General features: G+C 47.8%; 1 protein-coding gene across 1 annotated transcript in view; it reads left to right on the plus strand.

Moving 5' to 3' along the window:
- msk (importin-7 msk) overlaps window positions 1-10597 on the plus strand; it is a 110216-nt gene extending 99619 nt beyond the window's left edge. Inside the window, exons 19-20 of the mRNA XM_075690722.1 lie at window positions 4604-4720; window positions 9167-10597. Of these exons, the coding sequence (XP_075546837.1) occupies window positions 4604-4720; window positions 9167-9258 (209 nt within the window). The 3' untranslated portion in view covers window positions 9259-10597. The remainder of the gene's footprint in view (window positions 1-4603; window positions 4721-9166) is intronic.
- Window positions 10598-12083: the final 1486 nt, after the last annotated feature.

Genomic DNA, 12083 nt, shown 5'->3' on the forward strand with positions numbered 1-12083 from the left:
CGTTGCCCATGTGTTAATTTAATTACCGTATTTACACGATTGTAAGTCGACTCGAACTTAAGTCGACTCCCCCCCCCCCCATATCGCGTGACAGAAAAAAAAAGAGCATACCCGAAGTCGCATTTGATAACGAAAATTTATTAGTAGCTGACATGGTCACTGGACTACTCGTCTTCACTAGTGCTGCCATCGTCATCGTTGCTGCGGTCCCACAGCGCGTCGTGGTCCAGCGAAATTTCACATTTGGCAAACAACCGCACCAGTACATGTTGTGGAACAGTAGCCTACGCCGAATGCACCCAACTACACGCAGCCGTCAGGGAGGCTCTTTTGACAGGTCCGGTTGGTGTAATTTCGCAGTCTTCTGCCGCCAGCCACTCGTACTCACGGTGGAGCAGAACCTTAAAATTAAGTTGAAGGTCCAGGCTTGTTTCATGACCATGTTGCACTACACTGGCAGGGACCGATCACGCATTTCAGCGACATACGCCGCAAGCATGGCCTACAGCTCCGGAAAGCGTCCAGACTTCGGCACGTGTGAAATTTCTCACTTGCCGTCACAGGTGAAAATTTCGCTTCGCTGCAGTCGCCACTCTCACACCACCCGTTCAGAAACGTCGAAATTGCGGCCTGCTGCACAGTGATTTGTTTCTTCAGCGTAAAGGATGGCAGCCGAACGCTGCTGTGAACGAGTGCCAAACAATTAGTGGGCCTGGAGCACTCATGACGACTGGGGAAGCATAGAAGTAGCACGTAGCCGGCACATGCCGGCAGTCAAGCGGAACGCGTCAAACCAATGCCAATGCCTTTCAACAGAGAAAGAGAGAGCGAGTAAAACATCTTTATTAATAATACTTGAATGGCGAGAGCAGTATGGGAGGAACCTTCAGTCCAGGGTTCCTAAGATGATTCCAGGGATGTTTCGAGCCCGTTGTATCACAGCTCGGAGGACCTCGGGAGGTCCGTCGCGGAGGGCATCGACCCACAGCTCTTGGTTGTGTAGGGGGTAAAGGAGAGTTGGCAAGGGAGGAAAGAGGTTTTCATTGCACTCAATCGTGACGTGGAAGATTGTGGGCGAGCTGCCACAGCCAGGGCAACAATCTGCATAACAGTGTGGGCAGAATTTATTGAGAGAGACAAGATTTGGAAAAGTTGCGGTTTGTAACTGGTGTAATCCCACTGCTTCCTCCCGCGAGAAGGACGGCGGTGGTGTGGCGTGGGTGTGACGAATGCGTGTATAATGACGGAGTGTGTCTTCGTAACGGAGCAAGGGATCCCCCCACTCTGAACTAGACGCCTCACCACGCCGAGTCGCCCGGAGGGAAATTTCTCGGGCAACTGCATGTGCGCGTTCGTTACCCAGCAGCAAGGTATGACCAGGGGTCCAGAGTAAGTGGATGCGGGGAGATGTGGTTGGTCTATTTTGCGGGATCTGTTCGAGAATTTGGTGCGCCGCTCTCGGGATGCCATGTCCTGATAGGAACGCCCGGCATGCCTGCTGCGAGTTCGTCAATATATACACTTCCTCAGGAACACGGATGGCGTATCGAATTGCAAGAGCAACACCGAGAATTTCTCCGTAAGCAGCATTTGTTCCGCGCATTGCAGCAGAGTCTCTCAGGGATTCGGTGCCATCCAAAAACTACCGAGGTATAGCCTTCTTGAGTGCGTGATGTGTCCGTGTATAAAGTATGTGTTTCCGGGATGTTTGCAAGCATGTGGCCAATGTATTGTACACGGGCTTTGCACCGCCCTTTGTCATGCTCGAGGTGCATATTACATGGCAATGGATGAATACTTAGTGCTTGGCGTATCGCTGATGACAAGATCGTTGGACGAGTTTCAGACTCAAGGGGTGGGACAGAGTATCCTAGCCGTGTGAGAAGATGGCGGCCAGTAGGAGTGAGTAGGCGGCGCTGGCGATGGCTGACCCAGTGTGCCTCTAGCAGCTCGCCTAGTGTGTTATGTGTCTGTAAGTTAAGGAGACGGTGTGTGGAAGTATAGTTCGGGAGGCCATTGGCCAGCTTCGTCGCTTTGCGAATCATTGCGTCTATGCGAAGTTGTTGAGCTTGGGTCAACAGCTGAAATGGGAGATGGTATGTAAGGCGGCTGATCACGCATGCCTCCACCAAGCGCAGCAGGTCCTCTTCTCGAAGGCCCGAGTGCCTGTTGGAGACCCTCCGGATCATGGCCAGAATTTGCTCGATCTGGTCTGGATAGAAGGGAAACAGTGTAGTTTGACCTGCCATCAGCTTGGATCGACGTGTAGGCCGAGGATACGAGCACGATTAACCTGTGGTATCGGTGTGCCATGCACGTGCACAATGATAGGGGGAGTAGAGGAACGGCTCCGGGGTAGAATGATTATGAGCTCCGACTTTTCCGGAGCACATCTTAAGCCGCGTTTTCTCGCGTACTCCGAAACTGTATCGACTGCTTGCTGCAGTCGGTACTGGATGGCTCCGTCGGAACCCCATGTCGACCAGATAGTAATGTCAGCATAAATAGCGTGGGCGACATCAGGGATCTGGTCGAGTAGCTGGGGGAGCCCTGCGAGTACGATATTGAATAGAGCAGGGGGAAGAACTGAGCCCTGGGGTGTCCCACGTCCTACAAGGCGAATCGTACCGGATCGATGCGGTCCCATTCCTACATTGGCTGTGCGATCTCGAAGAAATGCGAGGATATAGTTGTACATACGAATTCCACAGTGTGAATGTGCAACATTGCGAAGGATGAGGTCTTGTTCAACATTATCGAATGCCCTTTTTAGGTCTAAGGCGATGAGTGCTCTCGTCTGGGCGGACGACGGAGGTCCTATGACTTCCTCCCGCAATTGTAAAAGCACATCTTTGGCAGACAGGTGAGCCAAATATCCGAATTGAGAGTTAGAAAAGAATGATTTTTCTTCGAGGAAGCGCTGCAGACGCCGCAAGAGTACATGCTCCATGAGCAGGATGTTAGGGAGATGGGTCGTAAGTTTTCAACCTTAACAGGCTTGCCCGGTTTGGGGATCAGTGTGATGTCGGCGTGTCGCAATGCTTGGGGAAGCATGCCCTTGCGCCAGCAATCATTGAAGATATGGGTGAGGTGGTTAATATCCGCGTCACTGAGGTGACGAAGGGTGGCGAATCGGATGTGGTCGGCTCCCGGTGCCGTGTTGTGGCGTAGGTCTTGTAGGACCACCTGCACCTCATCAGATGTGATGTCTGCATTCAGCAATTCGTTCGCCTCGCCTACATAAGGATAGTCAGGGTACTACAGCGGCGGGGCTGTGGGTATGAAATGCTTCTCTTGCTCTCTGAGGAGTGTCGAGACATCGTCCCTGTATGCGTGCATTAGGATGTGCAGCTGTTGAAATGTTTTTCCCTTTGTTGTGGTGGGATCTGTGAGTGAGCGAAGAATCGACCACGTTTTTGCTGTGCTCAATGGGCCTGAGAGGCGATCGCAAAATCCTCACCAGTTATTCCTCGTAAGGATCTCTGCATACTCCTGAGATTCCCGTGTAATTTGATCTATACGTTTCCTAAGTTTGCGGTTGAGGCGTTGTCGTTTCCATCGTCGTGTCAACCCTCTGCGGGCATTCCAAAGATGAAGTAAATGCGGGTCTATGTCTGGTGTCTCGATTGTGGTGCGCAGTGTGCTCGTGGTGGCCTCTAGATAAAGAGAAACCCGTGAGCGGTGTCAGCTCTTCCATGAACTGCCGGTACTTCCCGCAAGCGCCGCCGTTCTGATGGTGCCGCCACAAATGAGAACAGCGGCGCTTCCATCAACTATCGACACCCCCTTCCCCATGAGTGTTGCATGCACTGTAGAACTCTCAAATATGTTGAAAAACCCTTCCGCAAAGCGAATAAACACGCGGGATAGCGAAAAGATACGGGTAGGGCCATAGAGCAAACATAAACTTGTAACTACGTTGTAGCTCCCGTTGGTTTCGCTTTTTTGGCAGTGCCATGTTTTGGTTTTGATTGTAAGTCGACCCACCAACTTCAGACTTTAAAATTAAAAAAAAGTGGTCGACTTACAATCGTGTAAATACGGTAATAGTGTACCACTACAACAAAACCAGAAATGAGAGATCCAAGACATTATTGGTTACAGCAAAACGAGCGTATGTTTTTATCCTTGGTAGCTCAAAATATGTATCCTGGTAGCAAAAATCTTAAAAGTGCTTGGCTAGAACAACTTGGAAGAGCACTTACTGGATGCACGTGCGCATCTTGGGCAGCTGCTTCTCTGGCCCGCAGTTGGCAAGCAACTTGGCAATCTCACGTCATCACACCAGTTTCACGGCTTTGTATTAACAACTGTACAAAGGGCTTATGTATGTATTGGCACGGCAAGCCGCCGCTGGGCCATCAAAATTGACCTGTAGAAAGCGTCAGACTTGCATTTTGTTCATATGAACTCAATCATGAAGTTTCTTTTCTTTTATTTTTTCACTGGCATTGTTGTGCACACTTATACAGACTATTGGATATCACAAAAAAAAAAAAATTTCCTGTCGAAGGCAACATCATTATAGTGGTCTCTAGTTGACTGTATAGAATTCTTTAATGTTAGCGCGTGACTTAAACGACTTTTGGTTCCTCTTGCGCAGGCATCCAGAGTGCAGACCCGATGTGGTTTGGTGTCCTCACCACAGGCTTGTCTGCCGACCAGCAGAAGTCCCTACAAGAGGTGTACCTGCTTGCCGACCAGAGGAAGGCAGCCGCAGGTACGCTAGCAGCTGTTGCCTCTGAGCGTTGCAGGTGGCCGAAAGGATTTCACCGGCGAGATTGGGGCACATACAGCTGGAGTTGGTCAAATACTGGATGCAGTGAAAGCTTAATTATTAAGCCTGCGGTAATTCAGAAAATTGGAGAATTCATGCTCATTTTATGGTACCACCCAACATGTGCCTTATTCTAAGCATCAAAGACTAATTCAGAGGTGTTTGGCCGTGCACCGCTTAGTTTGGATAGTTACCGGAGCGCTGTGCAGTGCAAAAGCAAGTTTACATTGCTATAGTTGCTGTATTTTTCCGTGTATAAGCCACACTACCAATTCTACAATGCAACGTGCGCCACTGTAAAGGCACGCCCAAGGTCAAATTCACATGTAGCACGCCAAGTTTACTGGTAAAACGTAAAAAATTTTTGGTGCGGGTCGTAAGCTCAAAATTATGGTCATTCAGAAAGGAAACCTGTTAGAACACCTTGTGTCACAGAAAAAGCATATTCTTCCCTGGGCTTTTCCTCCTCGTGCTTTGTGCTGTGCACAACTGTGTGGGACAGTGCTGCAAGCACTGCCTTTGTCTTGGTTCAGCACAAAGTGTTTGATGTGACAGACACCAAAGGAATTGTCAGTAGGAGGGTGAGAGGTGCTTCCGTTGTGTCATGCCAGTTACACATAGAAGTATATACCTTCACACTGTCAGCAACGCTTGGGAAAAGTGTGCTTTATACAAATGAGAAAATAGCTGCCATTGTTGCAGCACTGAACAGTTTGCAAGCCCGCTTTTCTCAATGGTGTGAAAAAGGTGTGCAGCTTGTTCACGTTGGCGGCCCCACTGTAGTGAGTAATCTTTGTCCCTCCTGAAGGGACCTTGTTGGCAGATTATAAGCATAAATTGGTGACACAGCTTAACCTTTTTTGGGCGCCAATTAAATTCTGTTGATTGAGAACTTACTTTCACCACATTTCTTGCATCTTCAGAATCATAAGAAGTATACAGCTGCAGAGTAGAGATTAAGAAATTTCAATATTTTAATGAGTTTGGTCAAGTCTACAGAATGTGGATTCCATGTGAAAATTCATGCTACAGTGACATTAGATGGGAGAACAACTATTTCATGTCTAGCAGGCTTTAAAAAGCACCTACGCAGACACTTGAACATTATGCCTGGTGCAACACACCGAACAACAATAAAAGAAGGGAACATTTGAGCCCGATGGAGCCGACAAAATTGATCGAATGATGCACTTGGTCGAATTAAACAAGGTGCAGAAAAATATCAAAAATATTCCACTGATTTCTTTGGCAGTATTTTTCCCAATTCTAACATGCCCCCGATGCAAATGCACATCCACTTCCTGTGTGACCCAAGCAGGAAGCTAACATAAAAATGACATTAAAGTTTGTAAACATGGGAGTCTTAGCGCAGCTGATTTTTTAGCAAGAAAATGTGCAAGGTGCTAATATCATACAACGGCTGACAGTTTCCTAAAGTCAGCTTTGCCGTACGGTTTTTAAAGTCAGCTTCACGGCAGTACAGTCATGTTGTGCAGTAAAGCATGCAAATGCCGCAAACGCTGTTTTGGTATTGTCTAATTGGCGCCGTGCAGGCAATTTCCACCCCAATTTTATTGACAAAAAAAGCCACATGTTGGAGTACTGCAAATATGTAATCGGACATTGTGAGTTATGGGTCTCGCTTGGAAATCTTCCTAGGGCAGGCCGAGATCAGCGTTTTTCAATACGAGGTGATGTGTGTTGAACACGTTCACTGTCCCATAAGCTCTACCAAAAGATGGTACCACTAAAAAGGTCACCATTAGGGCTTAGGTGTGGGTGCACTGACTGGTCAAGGTCTAGTTATCCGGCGAAGGCCAATATTAGGATCGAAAAAACATAATTGGGCCAATAGGAATGCATGGGCATTGGCCGGACCCTTTGGCCGGGTCTGAATTAACTGAAAAATTGAATTATACAGATCTGCATCAATGGAAGTGTACTGTACATACCATGGCATACACTAACCATTTTGCATATGTTATAGAAACTTGCAGCACAATTCCAATCATAAGAGTTTCAAGATGTTTACGACACATTTGAAATGTCATTACTTTCATCAGTGCTCTTGCTGTTGATGCACTTTCTGTATACCCAGCACCTGAAAGGGTTACAGCAGCACTCCTCTTTAGTTTCCATTGCACTGCCATTGTTATGTGTGATCATAGCCTCCTGTATTTTTTACTGCCTGCACAGTTGCTCCGCAATGAGCCTGTGGTCCCCTACATTTCCAATCATTTTAATGCGATAGCATTAAGGCTCCCATTCAGCGGAAAAGGCAGCAGCGTCCATGGCGTGTCGAGAAACCCACGTTATAGTCATGTGATTCAGTCACTCCGTACAGAGTGGAGACAACCACGGCGTCTACTACGGCGTTGGCCACAGGACTCATGGACGCCTTTGGCAGACACTGTAGGGACACGTTGCCAGCGCTCGTTTATTCATTCATTTGTTACAAACGAATGAATGCGGACAGACAACAGTGACTGTGCAAGAATACAACTACTGAAGGGAACAATTAAGCTATCGCGTCATACCTTTAAAGGTGCAGCTTAAATGTCCGCCTATCTTTAGTGCCTGCTGATGCTAGAGCATCGTCAACTTTAACTGGTTGCTGTTGTTGCTCTCTGCTCACTCCTTGGCTTTCTTGTGGTGTCTGATGAGAGATAGTTGACATAGCCCTAACCCTGCCCCATAAACTGTGACCAACCGCTGGCAAAGTGGCACCCACTCGGTGACTTCCTCGTTTTGTCACCACTGGACTGTCATTGAAAAAATGTGGATAGCTATGGTGTGATCAGATGTGGGCGCCTTGCTTGGGGCATGTTCTGCGGATGTGAACAAATGGCTGCCGTGTATGCGGGCTCCCTTGTTGTGACACTTAACTTTTGCAGTGCTCATTGCTCCTTGTAGTGGTTGGTGGCCATTTGCACTTGGTAGAGATAGCAACATTCAGCCTATTTAAATTATCTGACATGCCTTGTGGGCCCATCTAAATTGTTGCTTACTTACTCCTGCAAGTGCCAGCAAGAATGACCAGTAGCCTTTTCTTGGTAAAGATTCCAGATTTTGGCTTTGCTAATAATTACAAGAGGTCCTACATGTTGGCTTCCTTCTATGGGATATGTTCTTGTATATTCATGTGCAACATTACTCCGCATCTGTGGTAGTAAAACCTCGTTAAACTGTACCCGTTTAAATGGTAGTTTCATTTTAAAGGTAGTAAAGTCAAGTCCCCGACTCAGTGGCCATTGAACATAACGCGTTTTATATCCACGTAAACCGTACCAGCTTATTGCGTACATATTGGTTAACACGTAATGTTTTCACTTCTCATTGTGCAAACACAGCGGTACATACTGATTGCAATCAGTATGGCCTGGCAGAATAACGAGCCTTGGAGATCAGAACAGTGCCCAAGTGCAAACACGGGGAGGGGGCATTTGGAAGGGTGAGGCCACATCAAAATCATTTTTGCGCCATGCCAGAGAGTGTTGTGGCCTGTGTTGTGTCTTGCAAACTAGGGCTATCTTCTTGCCAAAGGTCAGACAAAAACTGGGCGCTGACCATCGAAGAAAAATTGGACATCATTTATGCTATTGAATGTGGCACGAAGTCTGCGCCGGCATATGAGAGAGATCTACCGTTGGCTACTATGTGTGGCATCTGGAATATGAAGAAGTTGATCGGCAGTACTGCTGCGACCGCGAAAAGGTGTTGGCTACGAGGTTACACTTTTTGCCATCGTTGCTTGCTGAAGTGTCCCCTAATGACAGTGATGAGGACGAAAAGGAAGGCAACAGCACGGGCGATTCAGGCCCGACAGTGGCAGAAGCTGTGCATTGCATCAGCCTCATGCGGGTGTTTGCCGAGAAGAGTGAACTGGCGGAAAAGCGGGCTCGCAGCTTAAATGAGTTTGAGGCCGCTGTCATCACTGCTAGGCAGCCGCGGCACCAGACGAAAACAAAACTTTTGTTGCGCAAAGTTTTCTTGCCCTTTCATTGCACTCTCTCTCCAAGTTCTGTTTTTGACAGGTAAGCGGGCTATCCCACACTATTTCGGGTAAGCAGTACTACCTTTTATTACATACTTTTTCCAAGCTCCGGCCAGCTACAGTTTAGCGAGGTTTTGCTGTATAATAAACTGAGACCAAAACTGAAAGTTATGATCATTGCTCTTGCATCATTGTTTGCATGGCATACAAAGAAAGCTTTAATTCAGTATTCATAAACCTACCAGTGGAATAAACTGAACATGAGTTCCATCCTTTCAGTGCTCAAAGAGAAAACGTTTCTACTTGAAGGCACACTTTGGTCAAGTAAATAAACCTTGCCGGTGTAAACTGGCAGCCCAGCTGACTCATATTCTTGCATGCTCTGTTGCACGCAGAGTCAAGACGGATTGAGAAAAGTGGTGGCTACGTGTTCCAGAACCAGACGGTGCCCACATCATTCAACTTTGGCGGCGCTCCCCTCTGCTAGCCGCCACAGCTCAACCAAGGCGTGCTTCTTCCCTCTATTTGTCCCCTTCCAGCTTGCCTCTTTTCTTTCCTTATTTGCTGTTCTATTTTAGCCTCGGGTGTTTTCTCCCTTCTTTTCCGTGCACTATTGCTGCCTTGTCGTGCGAGAGAAGGCCTCGTATCTCTGCTGTGTGGGACACTTCTTTGCCAAGAGGACTTCTCTGCCAATGCAACCATGCATAGGAAGCATTGTGCTCGTGGCACTAGACTTTTGACGCAGCGCCGACCCATCTGCTGGGAGTATGTTCCTAATCTACAACTGCTGCGTTGCTGCCATCAACACCAGCAGTGGTCTTCGCCCCATCTGCCTCAACCAAACTTCTCCCACGCTGCGTCCGGCGAGCATCGGCGCTTGGGAGAATTCGAAGAAACGACTGCCACTGAAAACACCGAAGCGGCTCCGTGTGGCCGCACCTCTCACGAAGTCTCGAGGCCATCAGGCTTTAATTTGGCGAAAGCGTGCTGCTGCTTTTGGCACACGGAATAACCGAGAGATGATGCTCGACTAGTGGCTTCTCTCGTGCTACTGCCCGCCTCCCTCAACACCCCAACGATGACAGTTGGCACGTGTGCATGTGATGTGGTGACAAGTGTGTGCTATTGTGTGCCGGACACCTTGAGATAAAAGAAAAAAAGAAAACTGTGGCAGTGGCATTTATCTCCCTGCAGAAAAACATGAGAAGCACGGTTGTTTGTGCAGCTCTCTTCCACCTTTGTAGACCTGTGCTTTTGTCGAGAAAAAAATGAGAGAACGTGGTGGGCTGTTTGTCATATTAAAATGTGTAAAGCATGCATATATTTTGATAGCAAAGGGGGCTTTGTTGTACAGCGGCTTGATTTCCCCCTCCCCCGTGCTTTGCTTTGTTTCATTGTAACTCTTTATCTTCGAGCATCTCAGTTGCGGTGCTGCGTGCTTGGGCTTCGACCTTTGTGGCTGCGGAACAAGGCTTAGCGGCCAGTATGCGCAATCGTGACTCGGTGGGGAAGAAAGTGGGTTGTGTGGCTTGCATGACATCAGCCACTAGTGTACAAATTGAGGTGAGTGCTGTGTTGAGAAGAACAAGAGGCTACTATTTTTTTTTTTTCGTCACTCGTAGTGCACGTAACTGCGTGGCACCTAGTGTGGTCGTAAGACTGGTGTAGAAAAAGGGAGTGGCGAAGAGAAACGAATGAGTTTAAAATGACAGTTGTTGCCTTAAAGGTGTGCAAAAGAGGCTTGCATGGCAGTCTCATTGTGTTTGAGTTTTGCATTTGGAACTGTGAGAGTAGTGACAAAAATAAAATCTATTGACACAAGTGGATGACATCGGTGCTGACTAGCACATTTTTGGTGTTTGACTGATTCTGCATTGCTTATTCCATTCATGGCCCGCAAGAAGGCTGTGTGCAATGTGTGCTGCCAGCAGTTTGAATGAAACCTCGTTGCATGGATGGGATGACAAAGGAAACTGGAACAGCGCTCCTTGCAACTGAAATTTTAGCTTGTGGCAAAATATTACAAGAGGGATGGCAATGGTAACAAAACTGGAACACTCGCTTGATCTGCGTGGTGGCATACTATAAACTTGGATAGATAAATAAGAGATTGGCATACTAGTTTACCTATGTTGTGCTGTACATAATACTAGTGGCCAAATGGCGGATGAGGTGCTAGATGTGTGATCAACAAGGAGGGAGACTGATGACAGGTTGCTCGAGTGCGAGTTGTTACGAAATGACGAACCATTTTGCTTTCCCAAAAGCAAACTTAAAGGGCCCCTGAAATGGTTCGGACAAATTTTGTAAACGCGTAGGGTACAGCTTAAGTAGAACATTCGCACCACAATTTAAGTGAAGCGTTGCGTATTAATGGAGCTACAAGCGATTACAAGTTACCCTCCTCCCTAGCCATGCTTTTCCTCCTCAACTCGTTCGCCGAGCGATCGGGGCTAAGCTCCGCCTTCACTGGCTCTGCGTCACGATGCGACGTCACATCGTCCACTTTCGGTTGGTTTGGAGCCGGCCCTCGACTGCGAAAAAACTCTCCGCTAGCCGCTTGACCGTCGACCCCAAGCGAAAGCTATCGAAGCAGCGTGCGTTGCAAGCATTCTGTCGTAGCGCCGAACGTGTCTGGTATTCTGGTAATCACACATTACGTAAATATTTTGACGGAACGGTAGAGGGATAAACTCAAGCTGATGAAGGAACTTTAGCGTAGACGTACATGAGCTGCCTGATACGGGTGCCTGCCTCCACGGTCCAGCCACCCGTTGGCGCAGAGCTTAACCAACCAAAGAAAGAGCTAATATTGCTCTAACCAAGTGTAAAATATTTTAAACATTTACAAAAACAATGTGCTAACGATTACACTCCTGCGAAAAATTTACACCAGCAGCAATGAAGAATACATTTTGTTACTGCTACTGTGTGTGGTTGAGCTCTATGCCACCAGGTGGCTGCACCGTTCAGACCATTCACATTTGCGCTTCTGTTCATCACCTCAAACGACACGCTAGGGGACACAGCCAGGCCCTGTCCCCTTGCGCTTGCGTTTACCCTAATACCGGACTCGCGAAACGCTATTCATTGCGTTAGTAATCTTCCGGTGTAAAGTGACAGCCGCAATCACACAAATCCTGGCGCCGATCGGATAGTGGCAGTTGGATGCGCTGCAGCCAGTCAGCTCTTCTACTGGCTTGCAGAGGGAAACGATGTCGCAGCTTGACATATTGCCAGTCGCTACGTCTGCAGTCCACAATGCAACAAAGTTTAATCAAAGCGCTCGCGAAAAGACAAACCGATACTGAC

The sequence above is a fragment of the Dermacentor variabilis genome, chromosome 4 (genome assembly GCF_050947875.1).
Source record: "Dermacentor variabilis isolate Ectoservices chromosome 4, ASM5094787v1, whole genome shotgun sequence".
NCBI lineage: Eukaryota > Metazoa > Arthropoda > Arachnida > Ixodida > Ixodidae > Dermacentor > Dermacentor variabilis.